This window comes from Mugil cephalus, chromosome 6, assembly GCF_022458985.1.
Source record: "Mugil cephalus isolate CIBA_MC_2020 chromosome 6, CIBA_Mcephalus_1.1, whole genome shotgun sequence".
Classification (NCBI taxonomy): Eukaryota; Metazoa; Chordata; class Actinopteri; order Mugiliformes; family Mugilidae; genus Mugil; species Mugil cephalus.
Window position 1 is genome coordinate 28,573,751 of NC_061775.1, and position 27,028 is coordinate 28,600,778.

Below are 27,028 nucleotides of genomic sequence, written 5' to 3' on the forward strand. Positions count from 1 at the left end.
AAAATGTATTGATCATAATCTTATTATATACTATAATATTTCTTTTTACATGCAATGTTTAATTTAAGAAGATTTAAATATTTTGTAAATATAAAATAAACTAAACAAATATAAACAATGATGTGCAATTTAAACATGTTTATATAAAATATTAAATAAAGTAATTACATAAAACTATAGAATTTAGATATCGTTGAATATAATTTATTGAAAATAATATAATATATATATAATATAATATATAATATATATAATATAAATAATATAACAACAATATAATACAAATAGAAAACTATTGTTTTATAAAGACATGTCAAATCAATAAAGAACGCGATAAGTATTTAACTTCTTTTAAAAATATTTATATTTTTAACGATATTCAAACATATATGTATGAAGGATTTGGATTTTTTCAAGTAAATATTTATTTCATAAATATATAAATATATTTTTAAAAATATTAAAATAAATTTCTACTGTTTCTTTTGTCTCCCTCTGGTGGTAGAATGTGTTTCATGTCTTCGTGTCTGACGCTGTGTCTCCGGCTCTTCTCATTGGCTGATTAGAAGCTGACGTCAGTTAACGTACCGGAAGTTACCTGTTTCAGCCTGTTAGTTAATGTGAGGCCAGGACGTAAAGCTGAACAGGAGCTGGAGATTAAAGCGTAATTGTACATTCAACCAGGAGCGTCCGCAGCGTCACGTTATAGTTTCCAGCGTGAATATGTGATGGAGGGAGATGTTGAACGCTGCCGTTTGGTGGCGCTGTTGATGTGATAATACAACAAACAAAACAAATGAATCATGTCACCAGATTGTTTGTCTGGTGTTGATCATGACTGATTGGTTTTGTTGTGATGGTTTTATTTCTGTGTCTCCACCAGGATTAACAACCAAACCTCCACTGTGTGTATGACGCAGGAAATAGACGCATCCCGACGACCATCGATCTATTCCTCCCTTCCCCCATTCCTCCCTCCCTCTCTCTCTCCTCCAGAGACACACCCTCCCTCCCCCCTCCCTCTGTCCCCCCCTCCCTCCATCTTCCTCCATCTTTCTCTCTCTCCTCCATTCGTCTCTCAGTGATGAGCTGAGGTCACATCTCTCTTCTTTTGTCTTTTGTTTTTCCGTCGTCGTTGTTGCGTCTCTCCCCCGGCTGGTTTCGGCTGGTTTCGGTTCGGTTCGGCTGGTTTCGGCTCGGTTCGGCTGCTGTTTGTCGCAGATGCTTCAGGAGGAGGAGGCTGATGGATCCAGATCATAGACGCTGCAGCGCAGATTCCAGGTTCAGAGATTTTTTAATTATTTGAATGTTTTCATCCGTTCATCAGTGTGTCGCTGCGTGTGTGTGTGTGTGTGTGTGTGTGTGTGTGTGTGTGTGTGTGTGTGTGTGATGAATCATTCATGTCTCTGCGGCAGATAAAGGTCAAATATTCGCAATGAGATAAAACCTCATTTGCATTTTAACCAGAAACGTCATGTGCACGGGCTCCGTCTATTTTCAGCTGCAGCTTGTTTATGGATCAGGTTGGTTTTTTTTTCTGTCTTTTACTGGTTGATCGTTTCGGGCCTTGAACGTCTCACGTGTGGTTCATTGTTCAGAGACACTGATGATGTGAGACCTGCTGGTGCCTTCACAGACACTCTGGATAAATGAAGTGATGAACGGTGCTGCTCTCAGGGTTCTAGTCTGGATCAGACTGGTTTAAAGCCTGGAGGTGGAGGTGGAGGGTGGAGGATGGAGGTGGAGGATGGAGGTGGAGGATGTCGGGTGCAGGTGGAGGATGGAGGGTGGAGGTAGAGGATGGAGGTAGAGGATGGAGGTGGAGGATGGAGGGTGGAGGTGGAGGATGGAGGTAGAGGATGGAGGTGGAGGATGGAGGGTGGAGGTGGAGGATGGAGGTGGAGGTGGAGGATGGAGGTAGAGGATGGAGGTGGAGGATGTAGGGTGGAGGTGGAGGCTGTAGGATGTAGGACGGAGGCAGAGGATGGAGGTGGAGGTGAAAGATGGAAGGTGGAGGATGGAGACAGAGGACGTAGGCTGAAGGAGGAGGATGGAGGGTGGAGGTGGAGGCAGAGGGTGGAGGATGTAGGGTGGAGGTGGAGGTGGAGGATGGAGGATGGAGGATGGAGGTGGAGGATGGAGGATGGAGGTGGAGGATGTCGGGTGCAGGTGGAGGTAGAGGATGAAGGTGGAGGATGTAGGGTGGAGGTGGAGGGTGTAGGATGTAGGATGTAGGACGGAGGCAGAGGCTGGAGGTGGAGGTGAAAGATGGAAGGTGGAGGATGGAGACAGAGGATGTAGGCTGAAGGAGGAGGATGGAGGAGGAGGATGGAGGTGGAGGTGGAGGCAGAGGCGGAGGGTGGAGGTGAAGGTGGAGGGTGGAGGGTGGAGGTGGAGGCAGAGGCGGAGGGTGGAGGAGGAGGATGGAGGGTGGAGGTGGAGGATGGAGGTAGAGGATGGAGGTGGAGGATGTAGGGTGGAGGTGGAGGATGGAGGTGGAGGTGAAAGATGGAAGGTGGAGGATGGAGGAGGAGGATGGAGGGTGGAGGTGGAGGCAGAGGCGGAGGGTGGAGGTGAAGGTGGAGGGTGGAGGGCGTGGCTGCCTCTCAGACTAAAGTTTGCTCAGACTTTAACGATCGTCTGCAGCGAGAACGAAGGATCAGATCAGATCCATGTGTCAGGAAACGACATCTAGAAACTTCTGAAGAGTCTGTAAATATGAAGGAACATTACCCACAATCCTCTGGGAGCCTTTAGAAAGTAGAGAAGCTCTTTCCATCGATAGCAAGCGTCATGTAGCTGGAGCTCAGCAGCTCAGATAACCTGAATCTATCAGTCACCACGTCACAGTTTCTTCTTCTGTCTCAATAATGTTTTTTATTATCATTCACATGATTCTACGTCAACTATCCACCACATGGTGACTGCACTGACAGAATCTGAGCCCTGAGCCTCATCCAGACTAATGGTTTTACACAGTTCAGCCGTGTTGTGGTGAAAGTTAGCTTAGCATTAATACGTAGCATGCATTGCTTTGTAGCATGTAGCATAGGTGACTGGTTTTTCTGGGGAGAAATCTGATGTTCTTCAGGGTTCTGTCATGTGACCAGACCTTATTATGTACGTTAGCTGAGCTGTTAGCTTAGCATGGAGGCAGGCGGGACTTTACAATGAACCGTGTAGAGGTTGTTTTTCCTCTGAAGCGTCATTTTTTCAGCTGGAAACGCAGCTAAAAACAAGAAGAAGAGTCCAGGAAGTGTTTTTAAAAACCATTTGTTCCTGAAGCTTCGGTTTGAAGCAGCAGCGACGTCCTGACGAATAAGCATGTGACTAAAAGCCCAGAGAGGTGGAGGTCGGACCAGGTCCTGGTCCTGGATGAGTCAGAGATGAGATGTTCACAGACGTTACATAACCAGCGCTGATGTTCGTGTGGACGCTGTCTGACCTTGTCTCTGTCTCCGCTGTGGAGGACGTGAAGCTGATGGGACGGAAACGAACTGATTATCAATAAAAAAAGCTGCAAACAGATAAAGAGCAGCTGCATGTTTCTTCATCACATCCTGGAAGCAGACGAAGAGAAAGACTCAGGTCAGACTGTGTGTTTGTTTAAGCAGGAACACGAGTTAATGTTAAACATCAGTGTGATGGGTCCTCGTCTATCAGGACGTTCTGACTCGTGTTTAGGAGCAAATCAATGAACTGAAGCTTTGATTCATTCAGTTCATCTTCATGAAGCTGCAGATTCATGGGAGGAAAACGTGGAGGATCCGGTTTCTCTCAGTCGTCCTCAGGATGCAGACGATTCATTTCATTGTGTTTGATGTAAAAGTTCTGGTCTCATCTTTTCACCTGGAGAAACTCTGAATGAAACCAGCACCAACGCACGATTCAGCCTCATCTCTGTCCACGTTTCAGGTCTGAAGATTCTTCAGACCTTTTTGACACGGTGCTGGTTTTCATGCTTTAGATGTTTCTTTCTTTCTTAAATGCTGGAATTTGCCACCGAAAGATGATTTAGTTTCTGATGTTCGATGTGATCGGAGCTGGAAACGTGTCGATGTTCGGTCCTCGGCTCATTTTCCCAGAATCAATCTACAGCTTTTATTTTTAAATTAAACCTCAGTGGTTTCTCGCTCTAATGGACGTCCCAGGTTCTGGTCCCAGGTTCTGGTCCCAGGTTCTGGTCCCAGAAAGAACCCCCCCCCCTGGCCCTAGTGAGGATAAGAGGTGGAGAAGATGAGATGAGATGTCTGCTAACATCGGGGACGTTTTCGGGGACAGCTTTAGCCGGGGGACAGGTCACCCAGAATGGGGACAGCCCCCCCTGTCCCCCCGTCCACTGTCTGTAGTTTCTGCTTCTGTTTTTAACATGAAGGACCTGCTCTGGTCTCTACTCTCCTACGTGGTTTTGCTGTTGCCGGTGTTTGTGGTGTTTGTGGTGTTTGTGGTTCAGATGGTCCCAGCTCGTCCTCCGTCACTACTGCTGCTTTTTAACGTCCACAATTCTGTCCCTTTTCTTTTTGTTGTCACCTGCTGGTTGTGCTTTTAAAATGGAGGTTCTTAGCTTCTCTGGTCCTGTTTTGGTCTCTGACCCCGTCCAGGTTCTCAGCTTTGGCCCCTGTTTACATCAGCTCCAGTTTGGAACCAGTTTGGAACCAGTTTGGAACCTAATGTTGGTCTAAACCTGCTATCATCGTATAAAGTCCCGTCCTCATTAAACCAGAGCTGAGTAACGTCGCTCACGTTCACGTCCTCTGGTCTTTTCTGGTAGCGCTGTTAGCTCATTAGCCTACATTTCCCAGGGTGCATCCTGTAAACCAGGGAGTCTCATGACCCAAAACTGGGTCAAAAAGATTTACTCCACTGGTTAACAGCAGATTAACCACCACAGAAGAAGAACTGTAGGTTTGTTTACCTGCTGGATTTACTTCTGCTGAGAACGAAGGATGAAACCCAGTGTTAGTGTTTAGTGTTTAGTGTTTAGTGTTCAGTGTTTAATGTTCAGTGTTCAGTGTTTAGTGTTTAGTGTTTAGTGTTCAGTGTTTAGTGTTTAGTGTTTAGTGTTTAGTGCCGTGAGGTGTCGTCTCCTCTGGTTTTTCAGTTTTACCTTCTGATGAGGGAGAAGAAGAAAAGTTCGTCCTGTGAACTTGAATCATTTTGAACTGGACGTATTATGTAATTTATTTAGTGTTTGTGAATGTTTCCATGGAGCAGAGTGTGTTAAAGTGTGTTAAATGCTGTGTTGTCGTGTCTGATTGATGCTCAGAGAAGAGACTGAATAGTTTTAATATTCAGAGATTAATCCTCAGAAAAAGACCCGGATTCTGAAACTACGTCTTTTTTATTTGGTGTTTGTTCCTGAAAGTTCTGAGTCTGTTAGAAAAGACTGAAGTGACTGATGGTTTGGATTTAAATGCAGCCGTTTGAGAGTTAAAGGATCAGTTCCTTCTCTAGTTCATCATTACATTAGTTTCATGTGTTCATCCTGTCATATTATTTTATTCTACTGTCTCAGGTTCAAACTGAACCATCTGTTCATTCAATACGTTTGAGAAGTTGAAGGTTTTGTCTGATTTGGGTCGTGGCTTTCAGTCATAAAGGGGGGCGGTGGGTCCTGAACCCAGACCAGATGAGAACCACTGATGTAAACATTCCCCAGAACGACGACATAAATAAATAAAATAGATAAAATCAGACTTACTGCCCCTCATTAACCAGGAAACGGTGTATTTAGAAACGTCTTTCTGAACAAAGAGAAGCATCGACTACCCCCCCTCCTTCCGCTCCACCTCCACCACACCCCCCGTCCTCCATCCATCTCTCTGTCTCTGTCTGGTTACCGCGGCAACCGCATCCTCCAGGCAAGAACGAGCAGAGACGAGGAGGAGAAAATGGCGTCTGTGTCGTCGCAGAGCTTTTAACGGAGCTTTAGCCTGAGGAGCGGAGACGAACAAGGCTGTTTCTTTATGAATAATGTGTCGCAGCAGGAAAAGAGCAGCGCTGAGCGGCTGGAGGTGAACGCATGAATGAGGTCAGGCTCTAATTCAGTCATTCATCGTGTCCTGTCACGTCAGCAGATTCAGGTTCTGTCTCTTTGTCGTCTTTTCTCTTTGGATCTGGTCGTCTCTTCCTGTTTCTTCTCACTACGCTGTCGTCTCATATTAGGGTCACACGCACAGGATCACTTGTTTCCATAGCAACAGCCTTTAACGTTAACGGGCCCCTTTAACGCTCGTTAAGTCTACCCAGCATGCTTTGCGGCGACTGCGGCAGACTCTGCTGCTCTGTGGAGTTTGTGTGTCAAATGACAAAGGAGAGGCAGAGAGAGCCATCGCTGGATGTAAATGTGTCACCATGGCAACGACGAGGAGGAGGAGGAGGGTGGTGCATTGCCACGGTAACAGGGAACATCAATACATCCCGGTTTTCTTTGAGGGGAGACAAACACACACCAGCTGAGGTCTGCTGAGCCCCAGACTTAAAGAAATAACAGAGTCTCTTTATTCTGTTCAACATTTAAAACGACAGAAGCTTTTCAGTCAGGATGTGTAACAACATCTGCCTCCACACAAGCAAAACCCAACAACACAGAGGAGACAGGAGAAGAGTAGTAGTAGTATTTCTGCCAAACTCTTTGGCCCCTGGATTCAGTTCCCCCCCCGGTCCAGCAGAACCAGGTCTGTGTTCATCCTGAGGTCATTAATCACTAGAGCTGGTTCGGACTAGAAACAGACTAGATGGTTCCGTAACTGGAGATGATGGAACGATCTTTGTTGTGTTTTTTGGGCGGTGGTTTAACTAATGCAGGTTTAAAAGGTTTAATTATTGGTAAAACGGGATCTAGAGCACAGGGAGATGATTTTAACTCACCTTTATTAACCATTTTCACATTCACTAAATCAGAAAAGTGCATTTAGGCTGTTTGGGGATGTTTAGTTTTCAGTCTCTTTGTTCGTTCTGATCGTTCTAATTTTGTTTCTGAAAAAAGCATAAAATTCATTTCATTTAGAAGCACACAGGTTTATACGACTGCTGTAAATAGAATCATTGGGTTTTTAGCAAAGTACAATAAGAGAATAAGAGAGTGAGTAAAACATAACGGAGAAGAATAAACATCAGTTTAATAAAAGACTTTATAGTTTATTAGTAGAACTGATTCATGATCCTCATGATCCTGAGCTCAGAGTAAAACTAGTAAAAGAACTGGTCTGACTCTGAGCCTGTGTCCTCCTCCTCCTCCTCCTCCTCCTCCTCCTCCTCCTCCTCCTCCTCTCCTCCTCTCCTCCTCCTCCTCCTCCTCTCCTCCTCCTCCTCTCCTCCTCCTCCTCCTCTCCTCTTCCTCCTCTCCTCCTCTCCTCCTCCTCCTCTCCTCCTCCTCACCCCTCCCCCCTCCCCCCCCCCCTCCTCCTCTCCTCCTCCTCCTCTCCTCCTCCTGTCCCTCTCTCCTCCACGTCCTCCACCTCCTCCTCCTCCTCTCCTCCTCCTCCTCCTCTCCTCCTGTCCCTCTCTCCTCCACGTCCTCCTCCTCCTCCTCCTCCTCCTCCTCCTCCTCCTCCTCCTCCTCCTCCTCCTCTCCTCCTGTCCCTCTCTCCTCCCCCTCCTCCTCCTCCTCCTGAACATGGAGGTCATGTTAGATAACATATTATCTAACTTTTTTCTCCTCCGGCTGTTTCCATCCTCTGATCAGCTGATCCTGACTCAGAGTTTCCTCGTGTCACTTTGTTGTTTTTCTGATGCATCACAGCTCAGTCAAACTAAAGTTTCTCCTCATTTGTTTCTTCTTCGTCCTCTGTACTGGTTTTAGTCAGTTTAGCAGGATGGGGGGTGAAGAGGAGGAGGAGGAGGAGGAGGAGTTTGTTGAATGAATGTCCTGTGATGTCCTGCAGGAGGCGCTGCAGAGAGTGAAGATGGCCAACACCGTGGCTTCCTACGACCAGCTGGCCCACCAGGTGGAGGCGCTCCGCAAGGAGAACTCCCACCTGAGGAGGGAGCTGGAGGACAACTCCAACCATCTGTCCAAGCTGGAGACAGAGACGTTCAGCATGAAGGTTTTTACTTCATTTATCTTAGAGGGACGGTGCCTTTTAACCGACATTAACCGACATTTACCAACATTTACCAACATTTACCGACATTAACCAACATTAACCAACATTAACCGACATTAACCGACATTAACCAACATTAACCAACATTAACCGACATTAACCAACATTAACCAACATTAACCAACATTAACCAACATTTACCGACATTAACCGACATTTACCAACATTAACCAACATTAACCAACATTAACCAACATTAACCAACATTTACCGACATTAACCGACATTTACCAACATTTACCAACATTAACCAACATTAACCAACATTTACCGACATTAACCGACATTTACCAACATTTACCAACATTAACCAACATTAACCAACATTAACCGACATTAACCAACATTAACCAACATTAACCAACATTAACCGACATTAACCAACATTAACCAACATTAACCGACATTAATCAACATTAACCAACATTAACCGACATTAACATTTTAAATGAACCAAAGTTTGACTATCTACGATAATTTTCATCGCAGTCATACAGGTTTATTATTTTAGCACTGTTCATACACTAATACATAAAATAACATTAAAATCATAAAAACAAAAACAAGATAGTAAGAAATTAAAAGCATTTAAAAAGTGAAACATTAGAATGAATTAAAGATGTAATTTGCTATAATGCTATAATGTTTTGAGTGAAAGTAAATAAATATAAAATATACAGGGCGTAAAATATAGTCCCCAGAGTTTCTTTAGTTGAAGATTATTTCATTCAAATCAAACATTCAGCTTCTCTGGGATGATCACAAACACACATGAACACACTCACGTGTCCAGATGCTGAGAACAGCTGGATTATCAGCTCATCTGGATTTAAGTCCAGAATCAGGACACGGGCAGAGGCTGACGTCCAGATCAGAGGCTAGGAGGAGCTACTGCTAGCTGGGAGGCTAGGAGGAGCTACTGTTAGCCAGGAGGCTAGGAGGAGCTACTGCTAGCTGGGAGGCTAGGAGGAGCTACTGTTAGCCAGGAGGCTAGGAGGAGCTACTGTTAGCCAGGAGGCTAGGAGGAGCTACTGTTAACTGAGGGGTTAGGAGGAGCTACTGTTAGCTGGGAGGCTAGGAGGAGCTACTGTTAGCCAGGAGGCTAGGAGGAGCTACTGTTAGCTGGGAGGCTAGGAGGAGCTACTGTTAGCTGGGAGGCTAGGAGGAGCTACTGCTAGCTGGGAGGCTAGGAGGAGCTACTGTTAGCTGAGAGGTCAGGAGGAGCTACTGTTAGCTGAGAGGCTAGGAGGAGCTACTGCTAGCTGGGAGGATTTAATTTGTGGTTTAACTCTGCGGTTCCTCCTCTTCGATGCAGGAGGTGCTGAAGCAGCTCCAGAGTAAACTGGAGCAGGAGGCGGGAACTCTGGCTTCATCTGGGAGGAGCGACGTCCTGCACCAGCTCAAAGGTCTGAGCTATTAGCATCATTAGCATCATCATTAGAATATTGTTCTTCTTCATTATTATTATTATTTGTCTTCTTCCTGAGTAGTTTATTCACCGCTAACAGTCGACCTTCCTGATTGGTTGCAGCCACTAGAATGAATAATGCATCATGACTAATTAGTTTGTTTGTTAACCGTGATGTGGCTCCGCCTCCCTCAGAGCTGCACATGGACCTCACCAACTACTATGAACTCAAACACCAGCCTCATAACCTGAGGCTGCTGGCAGGGGCGGGGCCAGGCATGGGCGGAGGGGCGGAGCTAGACGACCACCCGGCTTCATCCCGCCCCTCCTCCTCGTCCTGCTCCATGGCGATGGGAAGTGGAGCCAGAAGCCCTCTCAGACCGTCGTCACGTCAGAGCGCGGCATCGGGAGGGTCCGACGCCGCCATGATGCCACATCACTTCCTGGACGGAGCCCCGCCCAGAACGGCGGTGATCAGCGGACAAGATGGACGCCTGGAGGAGCTGTACAAGGAGAGGTAGGAGGATTAGCATCATCAGCATCACCTTTAGCATCATCGGGACAAGGTTCCCCATTACTGGAACCTCGATGCTAACAGCATGTAGCATGTAGCATGTAGCATGTGGCTAAATGTTTTCTGACCCTGAAGGAACCTGCTGCTGGGGGAGATCGACTGGGAGGAGAGGGAGCGCTGTTGGTACTTCAGCCAGTTGGAGGCGCTGTCACAGAGACTGGCCCAGTTACCACGGATCGACACTGTGAGAGCACACTTCCTCCCTTCCTTCCTCCCTTCCCTCCTTCCTCCCTCCCTTCCTCCCTCCTCCCTCCTTCCTGACCTCCGTCTCTCTCCAGTTTTCTCTCCAGATGGATCTGATCCGGCAGCAGCTGGAGTTTGAGGCCCAGCGGGTGGAGCTCCTGATGAAGGAACGCTTCGGTACCAGCGAGATGGTTCAGAGGACTCAGGTGAGAGACGTTCACAGACGTCAGGAAAAAGGAAACGCTCAGACACGTGTGGATGGTTCAGATGTGTCTGAGCCTTCGTGTTGTGTTGCAGGTTCGTGTCGCTCGTCTGGAGCAGCTGGAGAAGGAGCTGCAGGAGGCGCGAGGGAGTCAGGAGAACCAGCTACAGGTCAGAGGAGTCCAGATTCAACTCATTCTGGTCTGATGTTACCCAGGATTCATAGCAGCTAGTGCTACGTTTCCATGGTTTCAGTGGCTGTCATCATACGCCTGGTAGCTTTTAGCTATGAGCTAATGATGACGTGATGAAGATAGTTCAGTGTCTCATCCGCGGTAGATGAAGCTACGGCCGGACATTAAATTATAAATCTATCTTTGCAGTCGGGCTGTGTCTTTATATGGCATCATCAGTTCTGTAATCACGATTATTAGTAACGATTATTCATCATTAGGGAAAACGTCTGTATTTTTATCGCACTATTTTTAAACAAATAATATTTGAACAGTTTTCAATGGAAAACGGGAAACATTCAATTAGAATAAATGCTTAATAATAACAAATAAACTTGAGACGAATGGTTGTCTGGGTCACTGATTTAGTGAAGCAGCGTTAGCTTAGCTTTAGCCTCCATGTTTTCCTCCTCCTGTGGTTGGTGATGTTTTTTTAGATGATTGAACAGATTAGTTGTGTTGCGCTGCGGCTCAGACACAACTCTGCTGCACTCTTTGATTATAACTAGTTCCTGATTCACGTCACCCGCCCTGAATCCAAAACAAGTCATCTTAATGACGCCTGGACCGTGAGTTCGCCCCCTGGTGGTGGGCTGAATACTGACACTGAACGCTCCAACGTTTAGAGGAAGAGAAAAGTTTCCTTTAGACAAATCTTCTAGAGACCAGACCCAGAACAACTGACTGACAGAAAGATTTACTGGCCTGAGTCCAGTCGACTCCAGGAGAAGACAAGGACGGACTTTATGAAGCTACGTGGACGTTTAACACGTAGAAATAACGTGATTGACAGATCTTTAGTTTTAATGATAAAAACAACAGCGATAAACTCACAGACTTCACATATTCCTCATATACGTTGAGCTGCGTTCGTCTTTGGGTGAAGGACGTATGTTTGGGGGGACGTACCTGGGGGACGTTGTCCCCGTTTCACTGCAGCAGACGCTCCCAGTCCAACTCCACCTGGCAGAGGGACACGGATCCTTCGTAGGCCCACACCCAGAACCCCGGGTACAGTGGCTCGGTGAAGGTGGAGGTGAAGGTGTGGAGGTGGACCATGGCGTCCTCAGAGACGCAGAAGAAGGACAAAGAGCCAGAGGCCCAGTCCAGGTGGACCCCGACTCTTCGGGCGAAGGGTTGAGGCGAGGAGGACTTGAACCTCCTGTTGTTGTAGCACGGCGTGTAGCTCCCCTCGCAGCACTCCAGACTCCAGGACCGGTCGTTGTGTCCCAGCAGACATGTCCCCGGGTCCCCGTCCCTGCAGATGTTGTTGTAGGTGACGCCAATGTCGGCGCCGCCCCTCCACACCACCTCCCAGTACACCGAGTCCAGCAGCCCCTCCCTGCACAGGACCTGGGGGCAGCACTCGAAGCGCTCCGGGTGGCCCGGGTACCGGTGGTCCTCAAAGACCCGGGTCGCCCTCCTGTTGCCGTCAGACAGACAGAGCTCCATGTTGGCGGTGTTGGGGTCAAGGGTCAAATAGCAGGCGACTGGAGGCAAAACAAGGAGAGAAGTATGTAGCATGTGATATGTAGCAGGCCTTGGTGACTGTTAGCTTAGCATTGATATGTAGCATGGAGCCATGGTGGCTGTTAGCTTAGCATTGATATGTAGCGGGCCATGCTGACTGTTAGCTTAGCATCGATATGTAGCATGGAGCCAGATGGTTCATATCGTTGCACCAGGACGGTTTCTATCGTTCTATGCAGACGACTCCTCACAGACTCAGGAGGTTTGAATCAGAAAGAGAAGAGAAGGTTCGTGTTCTTACAGTTTTTTATGGACCACTCGTCTCCTCCCAGACGTTCTCTGTAAGACCAGAAACAACCAGCGTCAGACACGTCTCGGTTTAGTTCACCACGTCTCAGACTGAACCGGTTCGTCTCACCTGGCGTCGCTGGCGTCTCTCAGGCTGAATAAGTCGATCCCAGAGGACAGAGTCTCAGGAGCTGCTTCGTCTTCAGCCTCTCGTCTCTGATCTGCTGCAGAACAAATGAGACTGAAACATGAAGGAGGTGAAAACGAATATGATGAAGGTTTAGGTGGAGCTGGACGGTCTCCAGGATGAGGGACAGACCTGGACCGGTTCTCCTAGAGATTCACAGAGTCTAAGAAAACTAAACTAGGACCCTGAGGTTGTTCCTGGATGGAGGTAGAGATGAAAGGTTCCTAAAGAAGGTTCTGCAGTGAGATGTGCTGAGAGCAGGGAGGAGAACTTTAAGAGGCTTAGAGAGGAGAACATGGTGGAAAGAAGAGGAGGAGAGATATTCTCCTGGAGCAGGAATCATTTTACCTGGTTATTACCACATGGATGTGGTATCAGCGTGTGAACCCTTCACGGGTCCAGATGTTCTCACCTGGTTCAGTCGTGCCTCCGGTGCCTCTGACTCTCAGGACGTCCTCCTGACCGTCCTCTGCCCTTTGGTCTCTGTCTCTGCTGAACAGACGCTTCAGCGTCTCGTCCGTCCTCTCGGCCTCGGGGGCTTTTATTCGGCAGGTGTTGGAGGACTCGTCCTTGTTGTCTCGTCTGATCCTGAAGACGCTGGAGAGGTCGTCTCTAAAGTGACTCAGGTCGTCTCTGAGCAGAGTCAGAGTCGAGTGATTCGTTGTGTTTGTGTCTTTGTCCTTGAAGACTTTCAACACGTCCTCCTTGAACTGAGTCAGGTCGTCTCTGAGAAGAGTCCGAGGACGGATCCGTCTCAGGAAGTCTTTCAGCTGAGTGTCTCTACTGTTCCCGTCCTCTGGCTGCAGGAAGTCGTCCGTCGCCGTCTCCATCTCTTTCTCATCATTTCCTGGCGAAGCTTCGTCTCTGCGGCTCATTTTAAAAGCTGTGACGTCAGAGTCCTGCTCTGAAATCAGACAGATGTGGATTTAGAGTTTAATGGGAACATGTTAGAAACAGAGAGCGGCTGCATCATGTGGGGATTTATTAGTCGGTGACCAGAACTGCATCTGTCCCAGTCTTCATGTCCTCCTCCAGGTGTCCACTCCTACCTAGATGAACTATTCACCAACCTGCCCATGATTCCTGTTATACTCACAAACTGTCACAGATCATCAGCTATGTGTTATATTACTAGATCCTACATGTTTCCTTCAGCTTGATGTTTGTATCTATGACAGAAGTTAGTTTATCTTGTTTCTCCTGTTCTTCTTCTCTCTCTATCTTCTCTGGTTCTACCCGGCTGGTCTTCAGCAGATGGTTCCTCCATATGAGCTGGTTCTGCTCCAGGTTTCTTCCTGTTACAGGGAGTTTTTCCCTCAGGCAGCTCTGGAGGTTTCAGGCTGGTTTTTGTGAAGCGTCATGAGACGATTTGTATTGTTATTGGCGCTATATAAATAAAACTGAATTGATTGTGGATGCAGGTTCTAGAGGAAGTGATTCCTTCATGTATTTGTTAATTTTCTGGCTCTTATCAGAGACGTCCCTGTCACTGCACTGTAAAACCACACATTATTAAAAAATGATTGAAATGACCGACAAATGACTTATAATGAAAGTAAAAGACTGTAAAACCTGATGAGGAGGAAAAGCTGTAACTCTGACTGGTTCTGCAGTAAATCTACAGGTTATGCAGATTATTACAAACAGCAGCTTTAGTAACAGGATGGTTTAAAGTTCTGCAGTGAAACATAAAAACACGATGGAAATGAAGTGGTGCATAAAACATATTAAAGAAGGCGGAGCCGGATCTGAACACGGTCTGAACAGCTGATCCACGCTGACACTCGTTCAGTCGATCTGTTACTCACGTTCTGTTTGTTGTCTTCATGTAAAACCAGAGACACGTCCAAACACGTCCAAACACGTCGTCCGTCTCAGACCTGTAATCTGCGTCTGTGTCTTTCTCAGCTCCACCTGTTTCTGGCTGGACAGGTTTGTCTCCATATTTCAGGATCAGCTGATCTGTTCAGGTCTGGTTTGTGTCTGTGAATGTTTGTGCTGTGACTGGAGGTGAAGTCATTAACACATTAACACCATAAGATGGTTTTATTTAACGAAGCCTCCGGAAAGAGAAATTAAACGTGATGAATTCTTCAGTGAAACCAGGGACGATGACTCCTCATGTAACTCAGAGCCTCCTAAACCTGAAGGCCTCCTCCCTCCTGAGCTCCATGTAGGAGCAAACATGAATCTGTCCTGCATCAACGATCTTCTGTTGTTTTTTAAATTCCTCTCAGAGCTGCGCTGTGATTGGCTGTTGCCAGGCTACACTGGCCCTGAGACAGACACAGAGTCTCCATCTTTTCTCCCTGAGAATAACAACGAGCTGGAAATATGGCTGCACCTCCGCTCATACAGAGTCATATTCATATTACAGAGTTAGAGGTTTAATTTGTTAAATTAATGTAAAACCATCAGGAGAATAAAAACAGAAACTGTTCATAGATAAACACATCAAACATTAAATAAAATAATAATTCATTAGATAGATAACTGATAACTGATAAGTGATGCTCGGAAATGATCAACACCTCCTCTTCCTCCTCCTCCTCCTCCTGCTCTTCCTCCTCCTCCTCCTCCTCCTCCTCCTCCTCCTCCTCTCCTCCTCCTCTCCTCCTCCTCCTGCTCTTCCTCCTCCTCCTCCTCCTCCTCCTCCTCCTGCAGTTGTCTGGTGCTGAGAAGCCTCCTGCTGGAGAACCAGAGAACTGCAGCTCATCATCAGGACCAGAACCTTCAGAGGGAAACAAGGTGACGACATGTAGAACAAATCCTATTATTTAACATGAATCACCTCAATTAATCTACTAATTAATCATCTGCTGATTCATTCATTCATTCATTCATAGACAGTTTTCATTAATTAATCTGGAGGGGTGATTGGGGAGCAGACCTTCATTTAAAGTGCAGCTCAGTGGATCATCACTAGACTTGTGTCCTACTGAGCATGTGCAGTAAGGTCTGTGTCCTGTGCGTCCTCAGGTGGACATGGTCTTCTGGCTGCTGTCCATGCTGGCCAACAGGGACAAGGAGGAGATGTCCCGGACTCTGCTGGCCCTGTCCAGCTCTCAGGACAGCTGCATCGCCATGAGAAAGTCCGGCTGCGTCCCCCTCCTGGTCCAGATCCTTCATGAGGCTCCTGGGGAGGCGGCGCCCGGCGTCGCCGTGGAGACGGGCTGCAGCCGCGAGGCCAAGTCCAGAGCGAGCGCCGCCCTCCACAACATCATCTACTCCCAGCAGGACGAGGGCCAGGCCCGACGCGAGATGAGGGTCCTGCACATGCTGGAGCAGATCCGGACCTACTGCGACAGCGGCTGGGACTGGATCGAGAGCCACGCCCCCAATGGAACCAGAACCACAGGTGAGCCGGAACCAGAGGAAAGGACTCCGGTCATCTCTCTGGTTCACAGGACTCATCAGAGGCTCTAACAGCAAGACACAGCCAGCGGGAATTACACAACTATTTAAAGATTAGACAAAACATTTCCTGACATGTGACTTTAGATGATAAATGAATGACAGGATGTAAAGTCGTATAAGTTACAATAAGAACAGATTCAAGGTCATTTCATTGATCCCACAGGGAAATTATTTTATTATTATATATTATTATTTCATGAGAAAAACAAATATGAACAAGAATGAAAAAAGAAAGAGGTTCCTCTATTTAAAAAATAATGTTGAAGTCTTGTTCCCATTTGATTTAAGGTGTAAAACAGAGACAGGTTCAGTACGATCTTCTCTTTTAATCGTCCTGTTCTCTGCAGATATTCCTGAACCCGTGGACCCTCAGATCTGTCAGGCCATGTGCGCCATCATGAAGCTTTCCTTCGAGGAGGAGTACCGGCGAGCCATGAACGAATTAGGTTTGTTACCTCTTAGTCTCTAACAGACCCCGAATAAACCAGGAACAAACCAGGAACAAACCAGGAACAAACCAGAACCATCAGGCTCCATCTGGACCCAGAGTCTCTAGAAACACCACAGAGCTCACATAGCAATGCTAAGCTACCAGCAACCAAGGCTACATGCTACATATCAATGCTAAGCTAACTCTCACTACAAGATGACATTGTTTATAGTCTGTAGTACCACTATTGGACCACTAGATGGAGACAAAGGACCACGTATGACACCGCCCCCTAGAAACCAGTTATCTGTGCCTCAGCTTTGTTTTTTGGGTAAACCAGGACCTGGTTAACCTGTTAATGACCTCGTTAGAAGGAACCAGTCCTTCCATGTGTGGAGTAATGAACCAGTGTCCCTCCTTCCAGGTGGTCTGCAGGTGGTGGCTGATCTGATCCACCTGGAGCAGGACATGTACGGGATGCAGAGCGACCCCATCAACATGGCTCTGCGCCGCTACTCAGGGATGGCGCTCACCAACCTCACCTTCGGGGACGTCGTCAACAAGGTAGAGATCAGCTGATCAGAGTCTGTTCATATTTCACCACGGAGACGCTTCAGTGTCGCGCAGTTTCTAGACTTTATTTATCCCCAAGAACTAAAAGAGTTTAGCAGCAGGTCACTGGTCTGACACACGTGAAATGAAATTGGGCTGAATGAATTAAAATGAATTTGAGCCGTTTTAAAAACCAGTTGAGATTGTGACCTGAGTTTGTGTTCGTCATGTTAATTATTACTACTGGACGTTCCTCTGAGGACGGAAGCTTCCAGGGTTCTGGTCTAATCTGAGTCTTAACATGTCAGAGTCTTTTCATCTGGTTCTGAATCTGCATCATGTCTCCAAGTCTCCTTCCATGTGTCCCTGGTTCTGGTCCAGTTGTAGGTAGAGATCCATCAGAGACAGCAGCTGATACAATATTCTACTGACCACATGGTGGCGCTGCTGCTGATTCACACCCAGACTGAGACCAGATCTCCAGTTCTGGCTGAGGACAAATTAAAGGAGACACGTTTTAATTCATTAACACCAGGTAGATGGAGACTAACACTAACGTCCTCCTCCTCCAGGCCACCCTGTGCTCCAAGAAGAGCTGCCTCCAGGCTCTCGTGGCCCAGTTGGCCTCCGACAGCGAGGAGCTTCATCAGGTGGTGTCCAGCATCCTGAGGAACTTGTCGTGGAGGGCCGACATCAGCAGCAAAAGAGTCCTCCGAGACATCGGCTCTGTGTCTGCACTGATGACCTGCGCCCTGCAGGCCACCAAGGTACCGAACAAACCCACCCCCACAGAGGACTGCCTGCAGGCTGAGCTTCCTCAAAGCACTTTAAGTAGTTTTAGTTCTGTTAACTGTCTGGATTTCATTCTGATCCAGAGAATAAAATCATTTTCATCTGGAAAGGCCTCCAGCCAATCACTTCCTTCCTAATTTCGTAAAGATTTGCTATGAATCTTTGAATCTTTGCTTATTGTACTACACAGCCTGTTTAAATAAAAGCTCCTCCCCTCTGGTCTGTGGGCGGAGCTCCTCCCCTCTAGTCTGTGGAGCTCCTCCCCTCTGGTCTGTGGGCGGAGCTCCTCCAGCTTTGACTCCATTGGTTCAATCAGAAGCTTCTCCAATGTCTCCAGGTTTCTTCCATCAGTGTTTTTAGTCCAGATCTTGTATTGATGATGTCAGAGTCTGAGTCTCCAGCTCATCCCAAACATTCTCTCTGGGTTCAGGTCTGGACTCTGGTCTGGTCTCATGCTCCCTGAATCTCTTTCACTACCTGAGCCCCATGAATCCTGGTGTTGTTATCTTGGAATATGGCCGTGGCATCATGGCCTGAAGAAATGAGAAGCTCCTCATCAACATTAATAACTTGTTGTGTTTTTCTACACTCCCTATTTACTACGTGGATATTTTCTCCGTTTGGTTAAACATGTTAACCTCCTATAATTTACAGCTGATTATCGTCTGATTTATCTGTAAATTCCTCTGTCAGTGTCTCGGTGGAGGTTGTTTGTGAGTCGGCCCAAAGAAACTCCTCTTTGTTTTTGCCGGTTGTGCAGGAGTCGACGTTGAAGAGTCTTCTTAGCGCCCTGTGGAACCTGTCGGCTCACAGCATCGAGAACAAGATGGCGCTGTGTTCAGTGGACGGCGCTCTGGGCTTCCTGGTGAGCACGCTGACCTACCGCTGCCAGACCAACTCGCTCGCCATCATCGAGAGCGGAGGGGGGATCCTCCGAAACGTGTCGAGTCTGGTCGCCACACGAGAAGACTACAGGTGAGTTTGTGTCCGTCCGGCACTTCCTGGTCGAGGGCAAATATATTCCCTAAGAACCGAAGCTGATTCTTCCTCATCTGCTAAAAACTCTTCTGCCTTTGCTTAATTATGACTGTTGTTCATGCATGTAACTCCCCAGGGAAACCAATCACCAAAGTATGCTACATATCAATGCTTAGCTAACAGTCACTACAAGATGGCTGCATTGTGTTGGACTATTGGTTCCATTTGTACTCAGAAGTGGGAATTTCTGAGTTCCAAGTTATAATTTTACTGGAACGCCCCTAAAGTTCTTCAGAACTGAACCAGTTGCTTTTTACAATGCTTTCTGTGACATGTACTGCGATGGCTAAAACAAGCAAATACACTAAATGAATGAGGTTTCAGCCAAATGTTACTGATGTGCTCTTTTGTTCCTTTCTTTTTGTCTTTTCAGGCAAATCCTCAGGGACCACAACTGCCTCCAGACTCTGCTGCAGCACCTGCGATCCCACAGCCTGACCATCGTGAGCAACGCCTGCGGGACTCTCTGGAACCTCTCAGCCCGAAGTCCAAAAGACCAGGAGCTGCTGTGGGACCTCGGAGCAGTTAGCATGCTGCGCAACCTTATCCACTCCAAGCACAAGATGATAGCCATGGGCAGCGCCGCAGCTTTGAGGAACCTCCTCACAAATCGACCACTGAAGTATAAGGATACCGCAGTCGTATCCCCCGGCTCCTGCATGCCCTCCCTCTACATGAGGAAGCAAAAGGCTCTGGAGGCGGAGCTGGATGCCAAACACCTCGCGGAGACATTTGATACGCTGGAGAGACAGAGCCCCAAACACCTGACTCTTAACAAGCCGCTACGTCACATCGAGAGCCTGGCGAAGGATTACGCATCTGATTCCGGTTGTTTTGATGACGACGAGGCCCCGAATATATCCAGCAGTCTGGACACCGGCAGCTTCTCCATGTTGTCCATGTTTCTCACCAACTCCAACTTCCTGCAAAACCAGCCACGTAAGAGGGACAGCGAACCTGAGAGAGACGTCGACCCTGGTCAAACGGCTGAGAAGAGACACGCCCCTTCCGATGACGTCGTCTCAGCTGCTGCAGAGAAGTTAGCAAAAAAGATCACCAACACGGTGGCCAAGATCGACAGGCTAGTGGAGGACATCACCATGCACACGTCCTCGGAGGACAGCTTGAGCCTCAGCTCTGAGGACCACCTGGCAGACTGGCCTTACGGACTAGATGAACTCAATGAAGCCCGGGCCAAGTCCTGCTCTCCCTGCCGTCTCTCTGATACGAGCAGCTTGGCCCACAGAGACCGACTCAGCAGAGCTCACGCGCTCCTGCGCCTCAAAGCCGCTCATAGCAGCGTATCGACAGACAGCCTGAACAGCGGCAGCAGCGACGGTTACTGTGGCAGCAAAGACCAGATCCGGCCTGCACTGAGAACTACGACCAAGCAACAACGGCCCAACCAGCTCGACCTCAAGGTGGCTCATCAGGAGTACCCTAGTCTGGGGAATGGAGGATTTAATGAGTCTAAGCAGCAAGATATTCCAGAGAGAGATTTTGTGGACAACAAAGACATAAAACCTCTAGAGCTCAGCTACACAGATACAGAAAAGAGCCAAGAGCCACAAGTACAAACACCTGTCAGTGTGTCCACTAAAATGTCCTCTGACGTCAGCATGACCTCAATTAAACTGTCACCGTCTTATCAGCAGGTGCCACTTATTCAGAGTGTGGCCAAGTTTGGTGTAGCAAAGACCACCATCAATGTCCAGGCTGCCCAGGCAATGAGGAGGCAAGCATGGGTACCTACTGCCATGACTGGGGGAAGTATCACCAAGTTCTCTCCAATGACTTCAACCAGAAGTCCAACCATTGGGACGATGGAGACGGTCCAGAAATACTCTGTGGAAAACACCCCGATCTGCTTCTCCCGCTGCAGCTCCCTGTCCTCCCTGTCCTCAGGGGACGGGGCACTGGACGGACAAAGTGAGAACGAGCTGGAGAGTGACTCATCCTTAGAAATAATTGAGGTGGAAGATGGAGAAGTGGTGAAGAGGACGGAAGAGGATGAAACCTTGGAGGATCTGAGTGACAGCCAGCTGCTGATGACCGACTCAAAAACCTTCCCCAGCAAAGAGACGCATCCCATTGAGATCCCATGTCCCGCCAAAAGAGAAAAGGTTTTCCTCAGAGGAGCTTCACCGGCAATACTTGAAGACAGATCTCCATCGAGTTCATCTGAGAACTACATCCACGAGACGCCGCTGGTAATGAGTCGCTGCAGCTCAGTCAGTTCACTGGGCAGCTTTGAGTCTCCCTCTATCGCCAGTTCAATCCAGAGTGATCCCTGTAGTGAGATGATTGACGGAACAATTAGCCCTAGCGATCTTCCAGACAGCCCGGGGCAAACCATGCCTCCCAGTCGAAGTAAGACTCCCTGCTGCGTCGAGTCGAATGGACCAGAAACTCAGACCACGGGAATCGCGGGTCAGTGGGAAAACAGTCTGCGGAAGTTCATGGAGATCACGGACTCTAAAGAGAGGTTCAACCTTCCTCCTGACCTGGACACCATGATCTACTTCACTGTGGAAAAGCCCACTGAGAACTTCTCTTGTGCTTCCAGCTTAAGTGCTCTGCCTCTGCATGAACACTACATACAGAAGGATGTGGAGCTGAAACTGACCCCCCTACTCCAGCAGAACGACAACACCCTCGCTTTCCCTGACGAGGACGAGCAAGGACTCGACAATGGGGAGCGATACAGTGAGGGCAACTCGGACGACGACATCGAAATCTTAAAGGAGTGCATTAACTCAGCAATGCCCTCCAAGTTCAGAAAAGTCAGACCTTCCCTGATGACGACCATCCCTCCTCATATTCTCAATTCCCAGATCCGAAAACAAATACATCTTCCAGTCTACATGATGCTGCCAAATGGAAAAGCCCAAATGTGTCACGGCAGGAGGATTGTCATCCCACAAAAAGACTTGAAATTGGATGATTCGTCCTTTACCGACTCTGCTGAAGGTACGCCCGTCAACTTCTCCAGCACAACATCCCTGAGTGATGAAACACTTCAATATCCAGTGAAGGACAGAGGAGCTAAAGAGTGCACCGCTAAAGGCATGAACAAGCAAGAAGTGATTGACGATGAGGCAAAGAGGATCGAAGACTTGAGGATATTCTCACACTTCCACAAACCCACAAACAGGATGAACTACCCACCTGAGGTACAAGTGAGCCGAACAACCAAACATGTCGTCCCTACTCAGAGGGTGTTGATGCAGAGCAAAGAAGTCGCTGACAGAGTGGCCAAACAAAAGAATCGCGATCATTCTCCTAACCAACAAAAGAGGCGGCAAGGTCAAGGCCCGGTCAGAAAACTGGAACTTCCTGTCATCAAGCAGAACACAGAAGCTAACCTGAATGTGGGATCGCAAAAAGGAAAAACGTTGTTTCGACAAATGACACATTCTTCAGAGGACAGTAACAGCTTCTACGATGAGGGAAATGAAGACATGATGAAACAAACGAGTAGAAAACAGATGAGAGACGTGAGAAGAAATTCTCTCTCCCAAAGCATGACTAATATAGGACGGACGGATAACTGCCAAACGAAGCCCAGAGGGTTTCACAGGATCAAACAGAATCTGATGAAGGATGAAGCGCTAGCATGTTACTCACTCAGCTCCTCTCTCAGTTCTCTGAGCGACGCCGAATATGAGGATCACAAATCACAGGCTCAGCAAATCTGGTATAAGAACCGGCACAACAAAACTCTGAATATGATGCAGCAGTCAAAGCCTGTGAACATCCACTGCCAGTACGAAGAGCAGAGCTCGCCGAGCTCTGTCAGTGTTGATTCAGAGGACGACCTCCTTCAGAAATGCATAACATCTGCTATGCCAAAGCAGAGGAGGAAGCTGGCTGCCAGGAAGAAGAAAGCAGAGAACGCTCAAAAACAAAAGCAGAAGGCCTTTGAAGGGTGGGATGTGGAGGAGGAGATGGACAGTGATGACATGGCGTGGGATAAAGATTCAGACCTCAATAGTGTTGAATGGAGGGCCATACAGGAAGGCGCTAATTGTGTCGTCACTGGTCTCCAGGCGTCAAAGTCTCAAGAGCCGTCCTCCGAAGAGACAGAATCCGTCCTGTCATTCATGTCCACATCCAGCTTCACACCCAAAGAGAGAAAGTTTGCTAAAGACAAAAAGGCAAATAAACCTTTAGACTTCGCTCAGCGCAAACCAGTTCCAAACTTACCCGTTGTATTCAGAGGCAGGACCGTGATCTATACCCCCAAGAAAGAGACGGCTCCCTCACAAAGACCTCCTCCTAGAAAGGTACCAACGAAGACGGATGCCCCAAAGAACCCAAACCTTGCTCAGCACAGATCAAAGAGCCTCCATCGACTTGGCCGCCCCCAGGACACGGAACTGTCTTTGCCAAAGAGAAGCTCTACTCCACCTCCAAGGATACCAAAGAGTTCCTCCTCCGGATCCTCTCAGAGCTCTACACCATCCAAACAGTCACAGAGGAAGATTACATCCCCAAATCAGACAAATAAACCCATCCAGAAGAAGAACACCACGCCAGCGAGTGTTCCTACAGCCAGTAGTCCCCCAGAAAGAAAGGGACGCTCTCCTGCTGTGAATCAAAATGAAAAATCCCCACCACCTAAAACTCAAAAGTCTCCTGTCCGAATCCCTTTTATGCAAACTTCAGCCAGGCAATCCAGACCTCTGTCCCCTCTGGTCACTAACCATACAACCAACAGACAAACTAATCAGGTCAATGGGAAAAGGGTGCTGCCGCCCAATCGGTTCGACTTGGTCAGGATGACTTCGGTCCATTCTAGTAGCGGGGAGTCTGATCGCAATGGATTCATGAGACAGCTGACGTTTATTAAGGAATCAAAGCCCATGCTAAGACGTGACAGCTCTGCTCGCAACAACCCAGGATCTCAAAATGGATCCCCCCGCAGAGCAGTTCCCGGAGCTGCAGCCGTCTTCCTGTGCTCATCACGCTGTCAAGAACTAAAGGCGGCGGTACAATCCCCAAGAAGGGTCCAGGTAAAGGATCCAGGACAAGCACAGCAACCCCAGAAGACAAACCCTGGCCTCCAGAAGCACACCACAAACCTCTCCAGGGCTACATCCAGTGAACGGGACCTATCTGCAAGACGCCCATCCAGGAGAACCAGCTCTGAAAGCCCATGCAGGGTGGCTCAGCGGAACGGGCCCGGCAGAGTGTCCAGTGTCAGGCAGCAACTAGACAAAGACACGTTTAAACGCCACGCGTCCTCACCGAGCATAAACGTCCTGAGCAGAGTGACCAGCCGTTCCTCCCTGCGCTCCTCGTCGTCTGATTCCAGTGGAAGAGCAAAAAGTGAGGATGATACAAAGAAGAAAGGGCAGAGATCCTCGTCTCGGCTGAATGACGGACTGACCTGGAGGAGGATCAGGGACGAGGATGTACCTCAGATCCTGAAAAGCACTCTGCCGGCCAATGCATTACCTCTGGTGCCTTCTCCTGAGGCCGAAAAGCCAAAGCCACTAGCTCTTCCAGGAAAGCTGCCAACCATCTTACTTGCATCTCGCAAAACAAGTGACGCAACAGTCCAGACAGAAGACTTTTCAAATAATAAGACCCATTCAAGCACCTCTCCAACAGTGGACACGACTCTGGGGACCTCGGAGGAAGTAGCACGACTGAGCCTCCTCAGAAAGATCAGTTCCACCTCTGGGAACAACCTCCAGGACGGAGATTCAGATGGACGCAGCCACAGCAGCGTCTCCACAGGGACGACCGAGAACCACGTGGTCACTTTCCGACAAGGATCTCCGAGCAAGGCCGCCCGAGTTACGCCGTTTAACTACGTCCCCAGCCCGATGACCTGCTGCCTGCAAGAAACACTGAACCAAGCGGCCGCAATCAACGAGAAGTCAGGAGAAAAGACTGAGTCGTAGAGAGTGAACATGAGTCAAAGTCAGCGCTAGGACGGACGGACGGACGGACATGAGAGTGCTGGTCCCTATACCTCGGGTACTGACCCTTTATTTACCCCGTTCACTGTATTCAAGTTGTGTTCTCTGGACAATCGATCACCGCTTCCATTTACCCTTAATAAAGAGTTGGATGTATGCAGTGAGGCTGTTCTGACCTGAACGGACCATCAATAACTTTTAGAGATGCACTTCAGAGGAAACTCTCTGACGTGACAAGGAGGTGCATCGTTTTGTACTTTTTTTTGTATTTGTAGAATAATCATTGCCTGGTAGAAATGTAGTGAAAACATGAAGCAAGAGACAATGAACTCAGCACATAAACTACCATCGGTCTCCTGGATATAGTCGACAGAAAGAACAATCTTATGCAAACGTCAGCCTGGGAAGCCACGAACTGTGGCCCGTCACAGGACAACTACATGTAAAGTATTTTTAACATGAAATACATCGACGCTCTCAATCCTTCACGACTCATCACGTCATCCCTTCCTGTCTCAAACGGAGCCCAGTACGGGTCAGGAAAACATTAGTGATGAAGTATGTTTCAGTTTAGTAGCACTACCACTTTACTTCCAGCTCAGAAATATCCGGTAACATCTAGATTTGATCGTGATCCTCCAACCTTTCACAGTTACTCTTCTGTCCATCGCCACATAACCAAGTTGTGCTGACATTTTCAAAAAGGTGATAATTACCAGTGTGTAAACGTTATTCATTGAATTATACAAGAGGACAAACTATTAGGAGCCACCAGCGAACATGTGACTGATCTCAGCTTTGTAAAGTATGAGCCTTATGGTTTCATCCCACAGGTTTAAAGGCTGAACGGAGGCTTCATCACTAATGTTTCCTTTGACACCAACTGGACTCGTTCACCCTCACAGAAAATAATATTATAACAAATCCTGTCATGGTCCAAACCTTCGACTGTACCTTAGAAATGACGCTTCCTGGTCAGACTGAGGCTGGTGTGGATGTAGGTTTTAGGTGGTTAATATTATGCTGACGTACGTTGAAGAGACGCCGTCGGTTTGACCAATGGGAGGAGGTGGAGACACGATGTCCCTGGTTCAGTTTCTTAATAATCAGTATTGTAAATAACCTGCAGATATTCAGACGCCCCGCGGCAGCATGCTCTTATATTCACTGTATACAGGCTCCTGTAACTAACCACACCACAGCGTTTCTGGCCATCTGTGCTCGTGTCGCGTAGATTTATAAAAAGCTACGAGGGGTCGGCGCCTCTTCGCCGCTACGACCCGATGGACGGCGGCTTTGAGTGGACGGACGTGCTGTCCTCCGGACGTCTCTATAACGTGTTAATATCTGCTTAACTGTGTTGCTGTAAAAGTAGTGATAGATGGAGAAGGATATAAAGACTCAGTATTCTCTGTAGTTGTACCATCACTCTTTAATGTCGCCTGCAGAGCTGGATGGAGACGAGTTTCTTTGTTTTTTTATTCATTCATAAAAATTCCCAAAGCATGTTTTAAATAGATAGAAACCCTCCGAGCTCCTGGATGCAGCCTTCAGGTCACGTTTGAGTCAGACACTGGGCTCAGACTGAGGTCGGCTTCAGGTTCACAGAATCTGAGACAAAAGAAACATCTGAAAAACGCACAAACACGATTTGAGTATTATATGGATTTAATTTGACTGGTTTCTGAGAACATGAGTCAAACTGTCTCGACTGTTTAAAGCAATGAATCAAACATTTCCTGGTTCCTGCTCCATCTCCTTGTTTTACATGAAGTTAAACTGAATGTTTTGGTTCAGTTTGGAAGCATCAGAATGAAAGTCAGTGCTTAAAAGGATGTTTTATTGGAGCTTCAGGCTTTAGAGGTGGATTAATAATCTGTATCCGACACAGAAGAGACGGAGGGTTTCACCTGGACATGGACATGATGGACTGATGAATGATGGACTGATGGACTGAGGGGGAAAACTCCTGGAGGTTTGTCAGCTTCTCTTTGTTCTGGAGCTTCAGCGTGAGCTCGGTCGAACCACAGAGTGAAATGTGTCATTATTAATGTCTTCATCCAATAAAAAGTGGCGTGTTTCCTTAAAGCAGTGTCTCCTTTTATTCACACAGTTTTAGTGGTTTAGGTTCAGTAGAGATGAGGAATTAGCATTTAGTGGAGGAGGAGGCGGTTTTAATGTATCATTCGTGTTTAATGAGGAGCATGAGAAACTTTC

General features: G+C 47.7%; 2 protein-coding genes across 5 annotated transcripts; one reads left to right on the forward strand and one right to left on the reverse strand.

Annotated features, from left to right (window-relative positions):
- Positions 1-1,057: 1,057 nt before the first annotated feature.
- On the forward strand, positions 1,058-26,899 carry apc2 (APC regulator of WNT signaling pathway 2). 2 transcript variants are annotated; one of them, XM_047587977.1, is made up of 14 exons: positions 1,058-1,281; positions 7,887-8,048; positions 9,424-9,514; positions 9,712-10,033; positions 10,166-10,274; positions 10,369-10,479; positions 10,571-10,645; positions 15,317-15,400; positions 15,632-16,010; positions 16,417-16,515; positions 16,924-17,063; positions 17,624-17,818; positions 18,604-18,818; positions 19,255-26,899. In XM_047587977.1, exons 2-14 carry the CDS (start codon positions 7,908-7,910, stop codon positions 24,791-24,793), a joined length of 7,500 nt encoding a protein of 2,499 aa, XP_047443933.1. In that variant the 5' UTR covers positions 1,058-1,281; positions 7,887-7,907; the 3' UTR covers positions 24,794-26,899. The 2 variants fall into 2 exon arrangements, with proteins under 2 accessions (XP_047443933.1, XP_047443932.1); XM_047587976.1 differs by lacking the exon at positions 1,058-1,281 and adding an exon at positions 5,853-6,031.
- On the reverse strand, positions 9,875-15,086 carry LOC125009789 (E3 ubiquitin/ISG15 ligase TRIM25-like). 3 transcript variants are annotated; one of them, XM_047587986.1, is made up of 6 exons: positions 14,461-15,086; positions 13,065-13,551; positions 12,596-12,689; positions 12,479-12,516; positions 11,617-12,197; positions 9,875-10,019 (listed from the first exon to the last, which is right to left on the reverse strand). In XM_047587986.1, exons 2-5 carry the CDS (start codon positions 13,525-13,527, stop codon positions 11,638-11,640), a joined length of 1,155 nt encoding a protein of 384 aa, XP_047443942.1. In that variant the 5' UTR covers positions 13,528-13,551; positions 14,461-15,086; the 3' UTR covers positions 9,875-10,019; positions 11,617-11,637. The 3 variants fall into 3 exon arrangements, with proteins under 3 accessions (XP_047443942.1, XP_047443943.1, XP_047443941.1); XM_047587987.1 differs by having other exon boundaries at positions 12,596-12,686; positions 13,065-13,556; XM_047587985.1 differs by having other exon boundaries at positions 13,065-13,556.
- Positions 26,900-27,028: the final 129 nt, after the last annotated feature.

Bases quoted from the DNA above. Each gene is read 5' to 3' on its own strand.
- apc2 (XM_047587976.1), top strand. The intron at 9,515-9,711 runs GTCTGAGCTATT...CGCCTCCCTCAG, and splicing joins CGTCCTGCACCAGCTCAAAG to AGCTGCACATGGACCTCACC. The intron at 10,275-10,368 runs GTGAGAGCACAC...GTCTCTCTCCAG, and splicing joins AGTTACCACGGATCGACACT to TTTTCTCTCCAGATGGATCT.
- LOC125009789 (XM_047587986.1), bottom strand. From the start codon at position 13,527: ATGAGCCGCAGAGACGAAGCTTCGCCAGGAAATGATGAGAAAGAGATG. The intron at 12,690-13,064 runs GTGAGAACATCT...TTTGTTCTGCAG, and splicing joins CGGAGGCACGACTGAACCAG to CAGATCAGAGACGAGAGGCT. The intron at 12,198-12,478 runs GTAAGAACACGA...TTTTGCCTCCAG, and splicing joins CGAGTGGTCCATAAAAAACT to TCGCCTGCTATTTGACCCTT.